Source organism: Cervus canadensis, chromosome 1 (genome assembly GCF_019320065.1).
Source record: "Cervus canadensis isolate Bull #8, Minnesota chromosome 1, ASM1932006v1, whole genome shotgun sequence".
NCBI classification, from domain to species: domain Eukaryota; kingdom Metazoa; phylum Chordata; class Mammalia; order Artiodactyla; family Cervidae; genus Cervus; species Cervus canadensis.
In genome coordinates, this window is record NC_057386.1 from 19,820,527 (window position 1) to 19,841,175 (window position 20,649).

General features: G+C 51.4%; 4 protein-coding genes across 7 annotated transcripts; 2 read left to right on the forward strand and 2 right to left on the reverse strand.

Annotated features, from left to right (window-relative positions):
- The first annotated feature begins 143 nt into the window (after positions 1 to 143).
- On the forward strand, positions 144 to 5,450 carry LOC122441532 (PSMC3 interacting protein). The gene is made up of 8 exons (XM_043468251.1): positions 144 to 857; positions 946 to 1,046; positions 1,226 to 1,315; positions 3,376 to 3,487; positions 4,192 to 4,337; positions 4,451 to 4,504; positions 4,636 to 4,695; positions 4,776 to 5,450. Exons 1-8 carry the CDS (start codon positions 824 to 826, stop codon positions 4,830 to 4,832), a joined length of 654 nt encoding a protein of 217 aa, XP_043324186.1. The 5' UTR covers positions 144 to 823; the 3' UTR covers positions 4,833 to 5,450.
- On the reverse strand, positions 5,049 to 13,569 carry MLX (MAX dimerization protein MLX). Of its 4 annotated transcripts, none has more exons than XM_043468229.1 (8): positions 13,440 to 13,566; positions 12,994 to 13,030; positions 12,413 to 12,502; positions 12,042 to 12,148; positions 11,699 to 11,798; positions 11,386 to 11,485; positions 10,824 to 11,025; positions 5,049 to 6,182 (listed from the first exon to the last, which is right to left on the reverse strand). In XM_043468229.1, the coding sequence occupies exons 1-8, from the start codon at positions 13,479 to 13,481 to the stop codon at positions 6,126 to 6,128; spliced, it is 735 nt and encodes a 244-aa protein (XP_043324164.1). In that variant the 5' UTR covers positions 13,482 to 13,566; the 3' UTR covers positions 5,049 to 6,125. The 4 variants fall into 4 exon arrangements, with proteins under 4 accessions (XP_043324164.1, XP_043324143.1, XP_043324173.1 ...); XM_043468208.1 differs by having other exon boundaries at positions 13,278 to 13,496; XM_043468219.1 differs by lacking the exon at positions 5,049 to 6,182 and adding an exon at positions 10,030 to 10,591 and having other exon boundaries at positions 13,278 to 13,496.
- LOC122441536 (glycine cleavage system H protein, mitochondrial-like) lies at positions 7,596 to 8,510 on the forward strand. The gene has a single exon (XM_043468265.1). It carries the CDS (start codon positions 7,860 to 7,862, stop codon positions 8,379 to 8,381), a length of 522 nt encoding a protein of 173 aa, XP_043324200.1. The 5' UTR covers positions 7,596 to 7,859; the 3' UTR covers positions 8,382 to 8,510.
- A 676-nt stretch (positions 13,570 to 14,245) lies between the features above and the next one.
- COASY (Coenzyme A synthase) lies at positions 14,246 to 18,364 on the reverse strand. The gene is made up of 10 exons (XM_043468123.1): positions 18,223 to 18,364; positions 17,125 to 17,832; positions 16,339 to 16,553; positions 15,953 to 16,084; positions 15,641 to 15,830; positions 15,492 to 15,556; positions 15,221 to 15,305; positions 14,963 to 15,060; positions 14,731 to 14,877; positions 14,246 to 14,629 (listed from the first exon to the last, which is right to left on the reverse strand). Exons 2-10 carry the CDS (start codon positions 17,819 to 17,821, stop codon positions 14,570 to 14,572), a joined length of 1,689 nt encoding a protein of 562 aa, XP_043324058.1. The 5' UTR covers positions 17,822 to 17,832; positions 18,223 to 18,364; the 3' UTR covers positions 14,246 to 14,569.
- Positions 18,365 to 20,649: the final 2,285 nt, after the last annotated feature.

Consider the following 20,649-nt stretch of genomic DNA (forward strand, 5'->3'; position numbering starts at 1 on the left):
TTGTTTGAGCTGCAGGAACAGCTGCTCTTTGGCCTTCAGCTGACCTCAGAAACTAGAAATAACTTATTTTAAGGCTTTGTCCCACTGGCCACTGTGGGCAGGAATGGAAAGCACCTGTCAGGTGTTGCCTTAAGATTGTCTCTGCCAAAAGAAAACTTATACAAGCTCTGTGGCTTACGATCAGCCCCCTCCCAACCATACCTTCAACCACAGCATGTGCTGAGCGCCCCCTGCGTGAGGAGCTCGGTAACGGGCAAACAAACGCAGCGTTATTCCTTGCAGGGCGCCTACGCGTCGTTCTAAGTCTTCACAACCCCCACCCCCCGCAAGCACCTCTTGTTCCCGTTTTACAAAAGACAAAAACCGAGAGAAAGGCTTGGGCCGTGGGACGGGACACGCCTTTGGGTAACACCCTGTGACCTTGAGCAAGTCACTTGCCCAGCGGGAGCTGATGCCGAGATTCCTTTCCATTCAAATATTCAGCCCAGCTCAAGGTCACGAGTGCTCAGCGGCCGCTGGAACTGGGTCCCGAGACTACAAGGCGTGATTCCCGACAGCCCTGGTTCCGAGAGGAGGAAGGGAGAGGTTCGAAGCGTGCACCCCACCTCTCCGGCAGAGAGCCTGGCAGCTGGGGCGGGAGCCGGGCTCCCTAGAGCAGGCCGAGCTGAACTACGGTGCCCGGGAAGGGCCGCTCCGCTCCGCTCCTCGCGGAGGCCGCCCCCTGCCAATCACACTTGAGGCCCGCCCTGCCCTTTGCCGGAAGGAGCCGTTACCCCGAGCAACTACAACGTCCGGTTTTCGGAGTTTGGCGGCGGGAAAAGCCATGAGTAAAGGCCGGTCAGAAGCTGCCCCGGGAGGTAACAGCCGTGGGCGCTGGGAGACCGGGAGGAGGGTGGGCAGGGGCAGATTGAAGGACCCCCCTTCCTGCCTTGTCTCTCTCCGTAGCCTCCGGGATCCTGCTGAAGTACCTACAGGAGCAGAACCGACCCTACAGTGCCCAGGACGTGTTCGGGAACCTGCAGCGGGAACATGGGCTGGGCAAGACGGTGAGAATCCTCTCTTCGGACTGTGGGACCTCCCCCGGGACCTCAGGGGCCTGCACGCTCCAGGCCGCCATTTTAGCCCAGGGCTTCCTAAGGCTTGTTGGGCGCTTCCCATCATTGGTGACATCCTTCCGGCTCCCAAAGTCCCTCTCCTGACTACTCCGCCCTCTCGCCTCTGTCAGGCGGTGGTGAAGGCGCTGGAGCAGCTGGCCCAACAAGGCAAAATCAAAGAGAAGATGTATGGCAAGCAGAAGATATACTTTGCGGACCAGGTGAGGGAAACAGATTAACACCTATATGAGAGCCCGGCATTAGGTCAGTCAGTCCCTAGTATGAACTCTGGGAGAATTGAAGCATCCTGTGAAATTCACCCGTCTTAGGCCATTTAAAGGGCCCCAGCCAACCTTTAGGACAAAGCGTGGACTCCTTTTGCTGTCATCCAAACTTCACTAGATTTCCAGACTTGAAATATGATTGATGACAGAAAATCCTGAATTGTTGCTATCGAGGTCCATTTATGCGTGGAAGTTCTTATTCCCAGTCATCTAGATGAGAACCAGTCTGCCCAGTTGTTTTCCTTCTGTTTGCAGCCCAGACCCCCTTTCAGGCCCATCAGAATCAATATTGCCAAAGTAGAATGCTTCATCTCTCCCCTAAACCAGCTCCTCCTGTGTTCTTCCCCCTAAGGGAATCATTCTTCACCCAGGCCAGAGAGTAGGGAGTCATTCTTTTTGGTTTTGGTTGGCCTCACCACACAGCCTGTGGGATCTTCGTTTCCCAACGAGGAATTGAACCCAGGTCCTCAGCTGTGAAAGCACTTGAGTCCTGACCACTGGACCGTCAGGGAGTTCCCTGGGAAATTCTTATTTTACACACTTAGGCAGCTGTCAAGCCCAGGTGTTTCCCCTTTCTTGACCCCACCATCTCCTCTCCAGCTGCCACCACTGCTCTGGTTCAGGTGTTCCTTGTCTGTTGCAGGATCCTCCCGATCGCCTGGGCTCCTTACACATATCTTAAACATTGCAGCCAGAATAGTCTATGTACATGCATCTCTAGTCATGCCACTTCCCTACCAAAAATTCCAGTGCTCCTTAGAACAGATAAAAGATGCTCAGAGACTTGGCTCCAGCCTCTCCTGTCCTGGTTATTTTTCCATCAGTGCTAGCCCATTTAGATGTACTTAACTCCTGTGGCCTTTGCTTGTTGTCCTTCCTCTGCCCAGCTGTTACTCATCCGTTAGGATTTCACTCAGGCATCACCTCTGGAAATGTTCCTGACTGCTCTGAACTAACTGCCTTCCTCAGGCACTTACCTCTTTGAGGCATCCTCTATTTTAATTGTCTTTCACTTGCCTCCATTACAAAACTGAAGCTCTTCTAAAGCAGACCCCATTTCTCATCCATCTTCCTTTACTCAGTACCCCTACAAGATTTTAACATCCACTGTCAAGGCTAATTTTCCTAAAGTAGGTTTCATTATATTACTGCTGTACTGGAGATTCCATAAAGAGGTTGGGAGATTTTTTTCCTGTAAAAGGCCAGTTAGTATTTTTATGCTTTGCAGACCTGGTGGTCTTTTGTTGCAGCTACACAGCTTTCAGTGGCATTCAAGTCTGCCATTGTAGGGCAAAACCAGCCATAGAGAGTGTGTAGATAAATGGGTGTGACTATGTTTCCATAAATTGTTTTTTTTTTCCCCAAAAAACATGCATCTGGCAGGATTTGGCCTGCAGGTTGTAGTGCTGCCTTCTGCCTTAATGGTTTACTACACTTGATTGTAGAGTCCAAACTGCTCAGGGTGGCATTCCAGTCCTTTCTATTCTGCTTCCTATCACCAACTGACAGGAGGCCACTGAGCCCCAGCAAGGGCCTTTTCTAGCAGCTGCTCACATGGAAGGGGCCTCAGAACCACTGATGTCCTTATCTGAATACCTCCCACCATGCCTTTTCACCTGTCTTGATTCTTACTACCTGGAAACCTGTAATTAGGTATCAGCCCCTTTAGAAGAATGTTTCTTTACTCCTTCAGCCCAGTGAGTAGTTTTGCTAGTAAACTGCAAGATTATTTCTGTTCTATTAGTCAGTATCCCACACCTCAAAGCTCCTGAGGACAAATAGCAGGTTTCAACTTGTTCGTTCTTGTAGCTTTTTGAGGAAACAGGTACTAGACTGAACAACTGCTCAAAAGTACCCTCCCACTGTCTTCCTGGACCCTGTGGAGGGTTGGGGAGCCCCAGATTTTCAAGTGTGTATGGATGTTGCCTTCCCAGATGTGGGTTCCCCTCTTGTGCCTCCCATCAGCCTGCTTCTATATTTCCTTTTGTCTCTGGCAGGACCAGTTTGACGCGGTCAGCGATGCTGACCTCCAAGGCCTGGATGCCAGAATCTTGGCTCTCACTGCTAAGGTGCAGAGCTTGCAGCAGAGCTGCCGCCACATGGAGGCTGGTAGGACTGGCAGCCCCTGGAAGGTGCCCCTACTGTCAGGGTTGGTCCTAAGGTCAGGAATTACTAAGTGCAGAATTTGTTGAGTGCAGTGACGTCTCGCTGCAGAGATCCCTTTGGTAGGCTGCCACAGGCATTATGGGCTTCCCTGGTGGCTCAGTGGTGAAAGAATCCACCTTTCAATGCAGGAAACACGGGTTTGATCCCTGGGTCAGGAAGATCCCCTGGAGAAGGAAATGGCAACCCACTCCAGTCTTCTTGCCTGGAGAATCCCATGGACAGGAGCCTGGCAGGCTGCAGTCCATGGGGTCACAAGAGTTGGACACGACTTAGCCACTAAATAACAACGTAGGCGTCACATTCAACTTAATGTCTAACAACTAATGGCTTTTGAAGACAAATGGGCAAGACAGACATTTACGTTCCCTACTGTGATATCAATACACAGTTCCCACACTCCCCTTTACTCTGCCTATTTAACTGGCCACAGCTAATAGTCTACTCAAACTTATACTCCCCAACTGTTTGTAGATTTAGGAGGAAAGAAAACTGGAATAAACTGGTAATTCTGTAAGCATTAGTCTTTCTTGAGGCTTTCCAGAATATAGGACCCATTCTGAACCCTGTGTGGAGAGAGCCCAGAGCAAGGTGGAGGCCTGGTCTCCTACCTCAGAGTAGCCACTGACTTCAGGGAGATGTGGTTTTAGAGCTGAAGGAGTTAACTAGTGCCCTGACCACACCGGAGATGCAGAAAGAGATCCAGGAGCTAAAGAAGGAATGTGCTGGCTACAGAGAAAGACTGAAGAACATCAAAGAGGCCACCAACCACGTGACTCCAGAAGAGAAAGAGCAGGTGGGCTGGGAGGGAGGCGGAGCAGGGAGGGCTGCCTCTGCAGGTTCGAAGTGAGGAGGAGGGTTGACCCCAGCAGCTGCTGTGGGCTCAAAGGAACCTGTTTCCCTGTCTAGGTGTACAAGGAGAGGCAGAGGTACCACAAGGAGTGGAGGAAGCGCAAGAGGATGGTAAGTGTATGGGAGCTCTAGGAAGGCCCTGGACGATAGCAGCCCCCAGAGACACAGCTGCCTCGTTTCAGGGGCCCGTCAGGCATGCCCAGTACTGGCATCTGAAAGGGGGTGGTTTTATTTCTTGTCAGGCAACAGAGCTGTCTGATGCCATCCTTGAAGGATACCCCAAGAGCAAGAAGCAGTTCTTTGTAAGTGGTGGTCGCCCTTCCTTGCTCCCCTGGGACTTTGATCCAAGGTGGTCTCATTCCCTTGTCTCGCTGCCCCACAGGAGGAAGTTGGGATAGAGACTGATGAAGATCACAACGTCAAGCTCCCAGATCCCTGAGAGGTTCCCCCGGAAGGACTGGGAACAGACCAGACGTCCTGGACTGGCTGCCGTGTTTAGGTCAGCTCTTTTGTTCCTGGTGCTGGCCACCTTTGAGCACACACCGGAGTACTGGGTGGAGGGAGGGAGCACAGGTGGCCCAGAGAGGATGGGCACGCTCATTTCATCAGCCACATGTCGACTGCTTAAACTCAACACTTAGATGTGGAACAGCACTAAAGGACAGCATTTGGCAATATTTATTGTAATATCATTTGATATAAAAATATTTCATTTCCTCTGGATAATCACACCTCCCAAATATCAAACCTGAGGAAGGCAAAAGGGAGCTTGGGGAACAAGGGCAGAGAGAGGCTGCCATACACAGCATTCAAGAAGCCCAGGGCCTTACCCAGGATTCTCCTGGGCTCTACAAATCAGAAGGCCTTTAAAGAATCTCCTCTACCCACCTTCACCCCACCCCAAGTCCTGGGAGAAATGTAGGAAGCACTGAGATGGTAGAGAGCCAGATACACTTGACAGAAAGGTTACAAGTAGTCTGGAGGCCAGTTAATTCTCCAAAATTGTAACTTAAGCAAAACTGCATTATTTAGAAAAATTAAACACTTTGAATATGTAGTGTCGTGTCACACTTGACTCTGCTGTGCCCTGCACAGAGGGCAGGAGAGGGTGGGGAGGTGGCTTCCCTCTCCCACCCAGAGCAGGGAGGCAGTGGAGTAGGGGGCAAGGGCAGGAACCTGGCAGCCCTGCCCTGAGTTGGCCAGAAAAAGCTCTGGCTTCACCTTGGACTGACCAGGCAGCCCTAGCCTAGGCATGAGGCTGCCTTCCACCCCTCATGGCTGTGGGAGTACTTCCTCTTACTCCTTTCTTCCCATCCAACTACTGCCACATGGCCGCACTGGCTCAGTGTTGCCAGAGACACCAAAACAGGCAAACAGTAGTTACCAAATATGAGCAGGAATTCGAGGCTTCAAAAAAGGGGAGAGGCCAGGAGCTCTTTAGGGTGCCAAGAGCAGACCTCTATCCTGAGGACTTATATGGGAGGGGGAAAGACTAGGTAGGTTTGAGATCTATGGTCAAATAAAATAAATTAAAGCTCTCATAATACTCCCCCCAACCCAATGAAGGTGGGGGAGTTGGGGGGCATGGAGGAAGCTGGGGAGGCAAACACCGAGGAGAAAGCAGCTGACTGGCGTGCAGTGTCACAGTCCACTCTCACAAGCCCAGTGGCTCCGTGGCCAAGTAGGAGACTCAAAGCCTCTTGCTGGCTGTTCTGCAGGTTCCAAGAGTTGGTCAGTAAAGCTGGTTCTTCAGTTGGTGCAGGACGCCAATCACAATTTCCCGTAGGGTCTGGTGAGGGCAGCACAGAAAGAAAGAGATGATACTCAAGGAGGATACAGGGCTGCTCAGTGACACCTACCTGGGCCAGGTGTGCTTTTTAGAGTACCATTAAAAAAAAAAATAGCCCCTTGAAAGCCACTGATGTCTATAGTTTACTTTGCAAATGCCCCCAAAATAGGATGGAGGCAGGGGTTGAGATGCATTGCTCTGTGATAAAGCAAATACAGAAATAATTAATGGTAGACTTTAGGTGGGGGTATTTGAGGGTTCACTGTAAAACCTGCAATGCTGCAGTATGTTCATGGTGTTTTACAATAAAAATTTGGGACATAGCTTCAGCTGAAAGCATTTCTTCTAAAATCAGGAACAAAACATGGATGCCTAGTCTCACCATTTTTACTCAACATAGTCTTGGAACTCCTAGTTAAACTAATTGGAGAAGAAATAAAAGGAATCCAAATTGGGAAGGAAGAAATAAAACTGTTTGCAGATGACATGATATTAAACATGGAAAGTCCTAAAGACGCCATCAGAAAACTACTAGAGCTCAACAATGAATGCAGTAAAGTTGTAGAATACAACACTGATGTACAGAAATCTCTTGCATTTCTGTAAACTAACAATAAAGTATCAAAGAGAAATGCAGGAAACAATCCCATTTACCATCACGTCAAAAAGAATAAAATACCTAGGAATAAACCTACCTAAAGAGGCAAAGACCTGTACTCTGAGAACGTTAAGATCCTGATGAAAGAAAGTGAAGACAAACAGAAAGACATAACCTGTTCTTGGGTTGGAAGACTCAACATTGTTAAAAATGACCATACTACCCAAGGCAATCTAAAGATTCAGTGCAATCCCTATCAAAATACTAATGGCATTTTTCACAGAACCAAAACAAATAACTTTAAATTTAGTATGGAAACACAAAAGACCCTAATAACCAAACTAATCTTGAGATAGAACAGAACTAGAGGAATTATATGACCTGACTTCAAACTAGACTTACTACAAAAGCTACAGTGGTCCAAACAGTATGATATTCGCACAAAAACAGACAAAGATCAATGGAACAGGGGAGTCCAAAAATAAACCCATGCACTCACGGTCAGTTCATGTACAACAAAGGAGGCAAGAATATACAATGGAAAAAAGACAGTCTGTTCAATAAGTGGTGCTCGGAAAACTGGACAGCTACATGTAAAAGAATGAAAATAGAACATTCTCTAACACTATATACAAAAACTCAAAATAGATGAAAGACCTAAAGTAAGACTGGATACTATAAAACTCCTAGAGAAAAACACATGCAGAAGACTCCTTGACATAAATCACAGCAATATTTTATTAGATTCATCTTCTAAAGGAAATTAAATGGGACCTAGTTAAAAGCTTTTACGTTGCAAAGGAAACCACTGACAAAACGAAAACCTAATGAATGGGAGAAAATATTTGCAAATGATATGACTGATAAGGGGTTAATAGCCAACATATACAACTCAGCATCAGAAAAACAACTAAGGAATTCCCTCGTGGTCCACTGGCTAGGACTTGGTGCTTTCACTGCCGTGGCCCAGGTTCAACCCCTGGTCAGAGAACTAAGATCCCACAAGCCACGTGGTGTGGCCAAAAAACATCCCTGGAAAACAACCCAATTAAAAAGTGGGCAGAAGCACCCGTGCGAACATGGCGCTGCAAGCGGTGCGGAGCGTGCGGGCCGCGGTCGGCAGCCTGCGCGCCATCTCGGCACCCAGCGCGCCCTGCTCGCTGCGGCCATGGGGACTGCGGGCGGGTGCCGTCCGGGCACTGCGCACCGGCCCTGCTCTGCTGTCAGTGCGGAAATTCACAGAAAAACACGAATGGGTAACAACAGAAAACGGTGTTGGAACAGTGGGAATCAGCAATTTTGCACAGGAAGCTTTGGGAGATGTTGTTTACTGTAGTCTGCCTGAAGTTGGGACAAAGTTGAACAAACAAGAGGAGTTTGGTGCTTTGGAAAGTGTGAAAGCTGCTAGTGAACTCTATTCCCCTCTATCAGGAGAAGTAACTGAAATTAATACAACCCTAGCAGAAAATCCAGGACTTGTCAACAAGTCTTGTTATGAAGATGGTTGGCTGATCAAGATGACATTCAGTAACCCTTCAGAACTAGATGAACTAATGAGTGAAGAAGCATATGAAAAATACATAAAATCTATTGAGGAATGAAAATGGAATCCCTAAACTACTTTGAAACAACTTAATCTAGCATAGTTGTCTTAAATCAGTGGTGGATAGATATTTAAAAAGCAACTTTTAGCAAAAGAAACTACTTGTAACAATGTTTCCTGAAGAAAATACCCCTTAACTTTCTAATGCCTTCAGATAAACACTATCTTTTCCACAGCATCCTGTGATTTTTAGGCTAGGCTCCAGTTACAATACTCAGAATTCCTGAAATTATCTCTGATAAAACTAATTATAAAAATTATGTAATTCAACGATAACATGGTTATCTTATACCTTATATGACATTGTAACTTGCTTACAGCTATCCTTGGATTTGGGTCAAAATGATCTTCCCACTAGAAATAACTGCCAGTGGAGAAAAGTTTGTTAGTTGTATAGTGTCCAGTGAAGAATATTACTGTCTTAATTTTGCAGTATACTGTGTTTGCTGGTGCTATTTTTATACAGTGAAGCAACAGCCTTGCAGGAGAATAAACAATTTAATAATAAAATATTCAACTTATTAAAAAAAAAAAAGTGGGCAGAAGAACTGAATGGACATTTTTCCAAAGAGGAACTGCACGAGTCCAACAGGGACATGAAAAGATGCTGAACATCACTGATGATCGGAGAAATGTAAACCAAAACCACAATCATCTATCACCTCATACCTGTCAGAATGGCTATCATCAAAAAGAACACAAATAATAAATGGTGGTAAGAATGTGGAGAAAAGAGGACTCTTGCACAGTGCTGGTGGGAATGTAAATTGGTACAGCTACTGTGGAAAATAATAGATTTCTCAAAAGACTAAAAGAGCTACCAAATGATCCAGCACTTCCACCCTGAGGTATGTGTTCGAAAAAAAATACTAATTCAGTGTGTATGTATTCAAAAAAACAATTTTTGTTCGAAAAAACAAAAACACTAATTCTGTGTGTGTGTGAGAGAGAGAGAGAGAGAGATGGAATACTACTCAGCCATAAAGAATGAAATAATCCATTTGCTGCAACATGGATGGACCTAGAGATGATCATACTAATAAGCAAAGGAAGTCATAAAGACAAACATCATACATCACTTGTATGTGGAATCTAAAGTACAACACAAAGTATTTATGAAACAAGATATACAGAACAGACTTGTGGTTGAGAGGGCAGGGTGGGTAGGGGAGAGAAGGATTAGGAGTTTGGCATTAGCAGAGACAAACTTACATGTAGGACAGATAAACAATAAGGTTGTACTGTATAGCACAGGAGGCGATTACTATCTGTGATAAACCGTAATGAAAAAGAATGAATATAACAGTCACTGCTTATGCTGCTGCCAAATCGCTTCAGTCATGTCCGACTCTGCGACCCCATAGACAGCAGCCTACCAGGCTCCCCCATTCCTGGGATTCTCCAGGCAAGAATACTGGAGTGGGTTGTCATTTCCTTCGCCAGTCACTACTTATAGCAGGAATTAAATAACAGGAATATTATAAATCAACTATACTTCAGTAAAACTTAAAAACTCCAGATGAATGAGTAAAAATGTGGTACACAAACACAATGGAATACTTAGTCAAAAAAAAGACCAAACAATGAAAATTTGCCTTTTTAGCAACATGTATGGACTTAGCATTATGCTAAGTGAAATGAGTCAGAGAAAGACAAATACTATACAACATCACTTACAAGTGGAATCTAAAAAAATTACAATAACCTAGTGAATATAACAAAAAAGTAGACTCCCAGTATGGTGGACAAACTAGTGGTTACCAGTCGGGAACGGGGGTTTCGGGGGACATCAGGGTAGGGGAATGGGAGGTACAAACTATTAGGTGTATTGTACAACATGAGGAATACAGCCAATATTTTGTAATAACTGGAAATGGAGAAATCGCTTTTTAAAATTATATAGAAAATTATATAGAATTTTATATTTAAAATTATATAGAAAAAAATGTTGGGAAACAAAAAAGTGAGAAATCTCAGATACAAGTCAAGCCTCAGTAAAAGCAACCACACCTCAAAAGCAAAAGACTCAGTTAACCATTAACACACTATTACAAATAATAATTAGAAACCCCAAGGAAAACTACTGTTGGGGGTCTAGGGGTAGGGGCCTTAAATCTTTTCCCAAAACTCCAAGTTAAGTGCTGCAAGTGGTCCGGGCTCACTTGCTGGGCAGGCAAGCAGTGCCTGAGGCTGCTGTTACTTGCCATTCTGTGAACGAAACAAAGGCCTTGCGTGAGTGAGTGCCCAGATCATTCTTGCAAAATGAAGCCTCTACAGGAATATCTGGGCTAGAAAGCAAAGAGGGAAACAGGAATACAAGTTGTAGAAATACCCTCAAGAAACCTAAAAGCTGCTACCCTGCCTCTCTGAACAAACCACAGCTTGGGTCACTTTGCCTGAGCGAAGAGCCCCTGACCCTGTGACTACTGCCGCCCCGTACCTGAGGCTTACAGTGCTCCTCAATCCAGCTGAAGACACAGGCTGACAGCTCCTGGAAGCTGGCCACGGAGATGGAGGCATTGAAGGACTGGAAGAGGGAGTCCATGATGCCTTGAAACACGTTGAACTTGACCTGGTCCGAGACCTGGTCCTCCCCCTCATGGGGGTTGTCCTGGTGCGCCTTCACGATCTGCTCATAGTTCCTGAAAGCGAGCAGGCCAGGCCTGAGGGGCTGCAGCGGCTCTCCTGGCCCCGGAAGAGTAATAGCGCTTACCCTCCATACTCCCCTGGGAAGGAGATTCCCAGAGAGCTTGTGGGATGTATTCAACATCAGCTTCTAGGTCAGCAGTGGTGGCCTACCCCCTCCAACCTTTCCTTCATTAAATCCCACAGGTGTTTCCAGAGTATTGTTTGCTACAGTTGGGATTAAGTCGTGCCACTTGAGGGAGTAAGAATATCATCTGATGTGGCCTTTGAAGACGGGCAGGGTGTGAACTGAAGAGGCCTCAGAGTCCCCTCAGAACCAGACGCCCTGGTTCCCCCAACCCAATACCCGCCCTTACACTTTCATGATCTTTAGGGCCATGACATCCTTGCGGAGCGTGGATACCTCCTCCTCCTGCTTTTTCTTCTCCTTGTGCAAAAACTGGATGTAGTCAATGGCTGGAGTGGGGGTGGGAAAAGGCGGTGGGCATAGAGGACGTCTCAACCAGAAGGACAAAGCTGATTTTGATTCCCCTTCCCTCCAGACCCCCACCTCCGCGCCCCCCACCTCGTTACAACCATCCCACCCGGGCCAGGCCAAAAGCGGCTCTGAGGCTTAGCCCTCTCACAGCCCCCTTAGCTCCAAGCCCTCCAACGCTCTCCTGGCCATACTCTTCTGCAGCACGATGGCTTTGCTGAGTTTTGGGGAGCCAATGGCGAAGTCCTGCTGCTGGCATGTGGGGACGATGGTCTGTAGGTCATCATAGCCTCTCTGTGGAGAGAGCGGGGAAACGGGTTCCTTTACGGAGAGAGCAAGACAAATGGGCACGCAGCTTTTCTTCCACGATACCAAGTTCCACGCTCGCTCACTCAGAGGGGTAGAAAGGAGGGAGAAGTTCATGTCCAGGGCCTAGACTAGCTGCCCCCAAGCTTGCTTGGGACTGCCTGACGGGGCAAGGGCAGAGTGGATCTGAAGCGTGCAGGCGCTCCCCGAGGTGCGGGCCTCCCCAATCACCTTAATGGCGTCCCTCCTCTTCTGCTCGGCCTGAGTGTGTGCTCGCCGCCGCCGGTCCTTGTAGGACTCCTTGTAGGATTCCTGGTGGTAATCGCTGTCCTCGTCATCTACGCTCAGGGTTGGGGGCAGGAAGAGGTCATTCTGGGGCCCACTGGGGCCCAGCCAGCCCACTTTCCCCAGCTAGGAAGAACCTGGTGCCCAGAGATGGCGGATGGATACGAGAACCTAATACCCTAGATGACGTGATGGTGAAACCATGTCTAGAACTCGGGTTCCAGCGCCCCCATGTGGAAGGCAGGAGCGGCCCTGTCTAAGAAAAAGACTAAAGTAAGGCACATCTGGTTCCCCGGGTGGGGGATGTTGCCGCCTACCTGTGTTGGGGACTGAAGAGGCACTGGTGGAACCGATGCTATTAGCTCTGGACACTACACTCCCCTTGCGGGTGCTGTCTACAAAAAGCCCTGGAAAAGAGAGGCCCCAGTCACTAAGGAATAGAATGGGGGGAGGGGCTCCACTAGGCTCTCAAGACACCTGTGGGCCCACTGGCTTCCTGAGCCCTAAATGCTGACCTCTCTCCTTAAACCCAAAAGCCACCCATACTGGTACACCCACTTCCTGTCGTGCCATGCCGCAGTGCTCCCGTCCCTAGTGTCTGCACTGCTCCACAGGCCTGCAAGGATACCTCCTGGCTCAAAAGTGGCATCTGGGCGTGATGATGGAGAGTGACCGGCTGGCCCCGTTTCCATCACTTCCCTGCTCCAGGGCAGAGGGAACTAGGTGTCACCCTTGGATGCTTCCTGCCCCTGTCCTCCAGACCCTCCCTCGCTGCTCAGGCCCGCTCAGCTCAGGGACGGTGGGCTGTGCTCAGGTGTGGCTGCCAAGGCCTCGCGAATCCATCGGGCTGAAGTGGCAGTGTCCCTCCAGAGGTGAAGAGGGTGGGGGAGGCACTCACCAGGGTCCAGACTGTTGTCGCTGTAGGCATACTCCACCTGCGGCACCGAGCAAGGGAGAAGCCCGTCAGGCCTCCTCCGCCCCTGCACGCGTGTACACACACACAGACACACATACGTACACACTTGGGGTGCGATGGCAATCGCAGGATTCCCCCCAAGCCAAGGGCGGCTAGGCCGCGGGAGCGCCGCCCCTCGGCAGGACCCCGTCCGCCCACTCCACGCCCCCAGCCCTCCAGTCCCGTCCCCTCACACCCGGGCGCACACGCCTCAGTTGTCTTCCCACCTTGGCACACACAGGGTGAGAGCTGTCTTCTCTGCAGCCCCAGGGCCCGAGGAGCGGGGGTAGCTCTGGGGACTGCAGGGAGTCCCCTAGTCTTCCAGACCCCCTACGTGCTCGAGCCCGACCCGCCCTCCCCTCGCCGGCGTGCGCGCCCACGGGGCTTGCCTTGACCCAGGGGTCCTCCGGAGAGGCGCCCGGCTCCGTCATCTCCGACCCACCGAACCGGAAACCTGCCAGCGGGTGGGCCCCCGGCCTGGAGGAAGAGGCGAGGCGCGCTCACGTGACCCAGACCCACCAACCCGCAGTCCAGTAGCGGGGGCGGGGCAGCTGCGCATGCGTGATTCGGAGGACAGCCCCCACGCCCGGCCGCCGCTGCCGCCTAGACGGTGCCCCGCCTGCCTTCGGAGCTGACACTGATGGCCTTGGGGCCACCCCCCTCGCCAATCCCTGCTCTTGCTCAGGGTAGATGTTCCAGCCGCCGCGACAGGAAGCACATTCCGTGAAACTGGGTCCCTTTAAGAGGCTTGTCCGCATAACCTCGCAGCGCAGGCGTACCGCCGTGCCCAGCGGGCTCCCGGGACCGGGATGAGTTTCCCGGACCTGCACTTCTGGCCACCTCTTCCGACCCCGCCGGGATGCAGCCTTTGTGAGGCCAGAGGCCCGAGTGGCTTGTTGAAGGAAGCTCCTCCAACACCCAGCCCAGAGTCTGGCAGGATACTTGTGGAATTAAGAGCCTGTTAGCCAAGTTACGCTACTTTGTAAGCTAAGGAAACAGGTGCCAGGAAAGTCCAGAACTTACTCAGAAGTGCACAGCTAGCCAGTGACAGGGCCAATGCTGGCCTCAGTCTGGCTAGCTTTAGAAGCCATGCTCTTAACCACTGCACTTCTGGCTTCCAGCTCAGGACTAGGCCTTGCACTTGGGGCTCAAGGGTCACAAAGATACCCAGAGTCATTGAAGCAGGAAGCAGACACCATGGCAACATTCACCTTTAATTCTGTTACAGGTTCCAGTTTGCCCTGGCCCCAGCCCAGCATGGGTACCAAAGACCTGTGGACAAAAGCAGGGATAGAACAATGCCAGCGGCCTGCACCCGCATGAGCTGCATCCTCAGTGTTGGCCAACCACTGGCAAGCTGGGTAGGCTCCCTGTGTCCAGCGGGCCCAGCCCTGCCCTGCCCAGCTTAGCTTAGAGCCCTCTAGGCCCAGGCTAGAGTGAGCTTCAAGGTTCCATTCCTCCTCACCGCTGGATCTGTCAGCTCCAGGGGCCACTATGACCCCACAGAGAAATCTGTCAGTCATTGGCCTGATGGTGCCTCAGAGATGCGCTTCTGCAGGAGGGCCCAGGCTTTCTCCACCTTGGGACAGGCGAGAATGTCAGGAAGAAAACAGGGACAGGGTCAGACGGGTATTCACTGAGACTCCCTCCCCACAACCCAGCCTTTCCCTGGGCACCAACCTGGCGCTGGGTGATATGCGGCTCCCACATGGTGCTCAGCACCACGTGACTCTGAGCCACAAGCTGCTGCCCACTCATCTGGCTCTGCAGCCTGCTCTGAGCCGCAGCCTCACTCAGGCCATCCCTCTCCACGATGCGTCGTATGGCCTGGGCAGACAGGGCATTTGTCAGCCCACTGGTTCTGGGCAGGAACTGGGCTACAATGATGGAGTGGGGGGTGGGATCCAGATACCTCGGTCTCGGGGATGACAACCGTCCACACCTCATGCACCATGTTCTGCCAGCCGGCTTCAAGCAGCATGGCGGCATCAATCACGCACACACGCTTTCCTGTGGGGAAACCCCAGTCACTGCCAGCAGTACCCCACCACTTGCTACCAGTCATAGAGCCAAGGAAACGTAATCCCAGGGAAAGTGGATGGTCTGGTTTGGGGTGGGGGAGCTCTGGAGGGAGAATCTGTGCCACTGTTTCCCTGGGCTGCTCACTCACCCTCAGCCATAGCCTGATCCATCTCCTCTCTGGCCAGCTTTGCGATAACTGGCCACATAATATCCGTGAGCATCTTCAGCTGCTTCTAAGGAAGGGAATGCAAGGGGTGGGCCAAGTTCACCTTTCCCCAGAGATGGAGCCAGCCCGAGGGAGCAGGTGGTGGGGAACAGGTGGTGGAGACTGGCATTTGGGGCCGGAACAGAGAGGTACAGTGGGTCCCCACCTCCGGGTCTGGCGCAGCTGCAGAGCCCTTGGAGAGGTGTGTATTTACCTTGTTCCCAAACACCCGGCTGCCCAGGACCTTCCTGTTGATAATGCCATCTTTATGGAGAATATCTGGACGACAGAGATGAAGGACTGGGCAAGGAGGCCAGGCCACCTCCTTGCTTCAGGCCACCTCCAGTCCTCCCCACTTATTACCTGTTCCAAAGGCTTCCACCACCGGCTGGTAGGCAGGACCGCCCGGGGCATAGGCCCGGTGACCCAGGTGGTCACTGTCGATGATATATGCGCCCAGGCCCTTCAGCCGCTGAGCTACTGAGCTCTTTCCAGAGCCACTGATGCCCGTCAGCCCAATCACGTAGAAACCTGGGGGAAGCTCTGGCCTCTTCTACGGGTACATAAGAGAGAACCCCACAGTTACTAGGGTCCCCGGACTCAGGATGGAGGCTGAACCGTTCAGTCTTTCCTCTCCAGCAATCCCAGCCCACCCACATGTGGGTGGGGGCTTACATATGGAGGCCGGAGCAGGTTTCCCAGCATTTGTTGGCGGAAGCTGGAGGAGCTGACTTTGTCCTCCTCGTTTTCCTTGTGGTTCAGGTCCTTCAGCAGCTGGATCTGGTACAAGGTGAGCTCCTCCAGGTTCTGAAGCAAAGGAAGAGTGAGGAGAGAGAAGGAGGGGTGAGATGGACAAGGACAAGTCTATCACCTTATCCTCCCCTGCCTACCCCAGAGGTGGAGCTTGCCTCAGAGGGCAAGCTGGGAACCAGTTCCTCCTTGCTTCTTCCCACCACCTTCAGCCCTCTCTTCCCTCCTGTGGGGTCACGGTACTTCCAACAGCCCCCAGTGGCCTTCCCCATCCCCCTCCGCTCCCTCTGCCAGTCGCCCCCAGGGGTTACATTCTCAAGGCGGAAGCGGTTGACGGCCATCCCCCCACGATAGGTCTCCTCGCTGACCACCAGGAACTCCAGAGAGGGGTCAGAGCCAGCGGGCCCATAGGGGTCGAGCAGGGGGATGATATCAAATGTCAAGGAGGGCTTGATGTCCACCAGGAACTCACTCAGATGTTCCACGCGTTCTGTGTAGGGCTGGAGCAGCTCAGGGAGCAACTTGCCTGGGGAAGGAGCCCAGAAGAACAGTGAGATCTTCTTACCGGGGAGGATGAGAGTGGGCCAGTTTGGGGAAGAGTGTCCCTAAGCATCCTATCTCCAGAGGGGAGGTGGAGGCAGGACGAAGGGGCCTATGAGGAGGAGGCAGCAGGCAAGCACAGTACTGCTGCAAGGGCTGGCACATGTGCAGAGAACTGGCAGTGCCAGGAGGTCAGATTAAGAATTCCAAGAGCCAGAGAATTTCAAGATCCTCCTCTTACTGCCCTCGGCACTGCTACCTATAACTTACTCATCCATTTATTCCCAGGGGCTCAGACTTTAGGATTCATCACCTGGAGAACTTGTTTATAAGTGCAGATTCTTTGGCTCCACACCTGGGGGATCCTGATTGGTGACTAGACCACACACCAAATAAGCTGCATTTATTCATTTAACATATCCCCTCAGTGCGAACTGCACCCCAGGCACTGTGACATTTAGGAGGGGTGGGAAGTAATGGATGGCCCCACCCTTCCTCAGCCTTGTCCTGCCGGGGGAGGGTAAGGCTGCCCCAATCCAGAGTCTCTTGTCACTCACTCTTCAGCAGGTCTTTGTCTGCTACTCCCACCACAAGCTGCTCCTGAGCCAGGATGCACGCCACGCTGAGCAACATCTTGTGGGCATTGTGAAGGTGGTCAAAGGTGCCGCCCACAGCCCCCCGCTGGTGGCTGCGCACTGGCTGCTTTGCAGACCTGGCCACAGGGGAGGTTGGCTTGATGGTGGAGGGTAAGTGGACGCCCAGGGACCCCACGGGGGGCACTGCAGGCCCATAATCTGGGTACAGCAGCACTGAAGACAGTTGCGGACAACAGCTGTAACAGCTGGTGGCATAACGCTCTAGCTGTTGCTTGGCCGGATTGTATTGGCTTCCATCCAGGGTCTGGAAGTCAGTCAGGACCACTTCCGGGGGGTGGGCCAGGTTCTGGACTGAGGTGGGTAGGGGAGGGAGACAGCTCTTGGTTCGGATATTTGTCAGCAGAATTCTGACGTCCAGGTGCCTGTGGACATCGGCGCCTGCGTAGAGGTGCGTGATGAAATCGATAACTTCAAACGTGGCCTGCACGGGGCTGGACTGGGGTTGAGCCGGGCCGCCCAGGCTCATGCCCGGCTGCAGGTGTACATAGAGCGTGTGATTCACCAGCCGGGCTGCCGAAGACAGGATAGGGGCCAGGCGAGGGGCCAGGGAGGTCAGCGGCGTTGTCAGCACCAGGAGGCCCGACCGGAATACGGCCATCCTGCCCAGGCCTGCGGACAGTCAGGGAGACGAGGCGAGGGTGACTGGGTGGTATGTGTTTGAGGCCGAAAACTGTAGGGGGACTCGGACCCAAGAGAGGGGGACCTGGAGCAGGGACGGGGTTCTCAGTGCCGACCGAGAGGAACCTGGGGAAGGGGACTGGGCTTGGAAAATGGCGCCTCCGGGCTGTGTTCTAAATCTCAGTTTTATCATCTCTCAGAGCGGTGAATTCGCTGAATTGAATCAAAATCCTGGGGTGGGGAGAGGAACTGGGCAGGAGCCCCTACGTCGTAAGACTGGGAATCCAGAAATCCCGGGCGTTCTTGCTGAGCTGCACCAGCATCTTCAAGGAATTGGAGGAGGGAACTAAAAGGGGACACTCAGGCTCGGGTCCTACTTACTGAGACCTCCGGGCTTTGGTTCCGCTTGCACTACCGCGGAGGCTTCCCCAGCCGCGACCCGTTAACACAAGTTCCGGAGCTGTGACTCGAAACTACGGAACCTAAGAAAGGCCAAAAATCTCAGCTTTGGTTCGGCGAGGGATTCTCGCGAGATTTTTCATTTGAAGGCGGGGGTGGGGGGTGGTGCTTGCAGTTGCAAAGGGGTGGAGCTCTGAGGCGTGGGAGGTGCGTGAAAACTTGTTTCCAAAACCTAATCTCACGGAAACTGGGCGGAGTGGGGCTAGGCGGCTGGAGAAGGAAACAGCAACCCACTCTAGTATTCTTTCCTGGAAAATCCCATGGACAGAGGAGCTTGCCGAGCTACACAAGTCGGACACAACTGAAGAGACTTAGCACGCAGGCAGGGCAAGGCGGGCTTGAAAGCCTGTTTAACGGATGCCCTTCAGACTCTGAGAGAAGAGACTGGCTTCAGCCAGATCATTGGGAGACAGCGGCAAAGGCGGGACTAACACCTGGCTTTCCTGCTTAATAAATCGCGGGGACAGAGGTGGAGGGAGATGTCATAGGGTAGCATTCAAGTTAGGGCTCTGCGTCCCCAGGGCCGTCCTGACGCCCTCCCAGTCTAAGGATCCTCATGTGGGAGGTCACGGAACAGTTCTGTCCAAGTCCCCATTTCACAGATGGAAACATTGAGGCCCTGTATGTTCCAGGGACATCTAGGGAGGTAAGGACAGAGGCCATGTGTCGTGGCTCCCGTGCAGTGCTCTCCATATCACCTAGAACCAGTGATATGATGGTTTTCCTGAGAGAGGCGGAAGAAGAGGAGAGCTGTGCGTGTGAGCTCAGTAGAGCTGCCAGAGAATGGTTCCTGTGGGCGGAAGAAAAGGCAGCGGGGCTGGGGGAGGAGACTCAGTGGTGAGAATTTACCATGAGGCTAAAGAGTGCTGGTCTGGAGAAGGAAATGGCCACCCACTCCAGTATTCTTGCCTGGAGAATTCCTTGGACAGAGGAGCCTGGTGGGCCACAGTCCATCGGGTCGCAAAGAGTCGGACACGACTGAAACGACTTAGCATGCAAAGAGTGCTGGAGAGGCTGGAATTGGTAGTCTCCGTGGGAAGACAAAGCCAGGTTGCCATTAGGAACATTTCAGGTAAATTGTCCAGGGCGATCTCAAAACGGAGGGAAACCAATTTCCAAGGTCCACTATAGTAATGTGCTGTGGTTTCTATTCCCATAATAAATGCTCACTTGCACACTTAATTTTGTGTTTTTTTTATAAAGAGGTCTCCCAAAGTGTATAAGCTTATGGCCTCACAGAACCTGGATCTGGTCCTGAAGTCAATGGTGGAAGAGTTTTAGTGCCACAAAGGCCTTGAGACCAGTCTTCTTGCAGAGACATATTAAGTTGGGTTTTAAAGAGAGGACCCAGGACTTCCCTGGCAGTCCAGTGGTTAAGAATCTGCCTGCAAATGCAGGGGACTGGGTTCGATCACTGGTCCGGGAAGATTCCACATGCCAAGGGGCAGCTAAGCCCCTGTGCCACAACTACTGAGCCCTTGAACCTAGAGCCCTTGTTCTGCAACAAGACACCGAAATGAGAAGTCCTTGCACCGTAACTCGGACTCACCACAACTAGAAAAAGCCCTCCCAGCAATGAAGACCCAGTGCAGCCAAAAATAAACTTTAAAAAAGAGAGAGAAGACCCAGCTGAGGAAGCAAACCACAAAGACTGAGGCAGTTCCCTGAAACATCTGGACACACTGTTTCACATGCTTACAGAGTCATTGTTGGAGGAGCTCTCTGGAGGAGGTGACTGCCAATCGACCCTTGAGCTGGACTTGGGCAGTCAGAGGCAGCTCACCCCTCCCATGTCCTTGGAATGTAGTCTGCCTATGATTCCTCCAGTGGGACCTATTTCAAGCATGCAGCCTCTCAAGGGCAACATGCTGATGAGACCACCTGGATGGTTTAGGTGACTGAACCTAGGTAAGGCCTCTATAGAAACTTGGAGATTCTGGTGGGTGGGTGCAGAGATCTACTCTTCTTTCTCCACCACGACAAGCCTTGTATGTAAGTTACCTTGCTTTAAAAAAAAAAAAAAAAGCTTTTCTGGCCACACTTCATGGCATGTGGGATTGAACTTGCACCCCCTGCACTGGCAGGCTTAGCCTAAACCACTGGATGTCCGGGAAGTTCACGTTGCTTATTAAACCTGCCACCTTCCAATCTAGAGTAGTTGCTTCTTTCATCAGTCTGGCGGTCTTTGCCCCCAGTTGACAAATCAACGTTGGTGGCAAGCTGACCAGGAGACCAAAGAATGGACCTTGGGAAAGAGGCACCTGCATGGGGTTGGGAAATGCAAGCTGGTCTAGTGAGCTTGTTTGAGGAACCACGCAGGGTGAACCACTGCAAAGACGAGAGATGAAT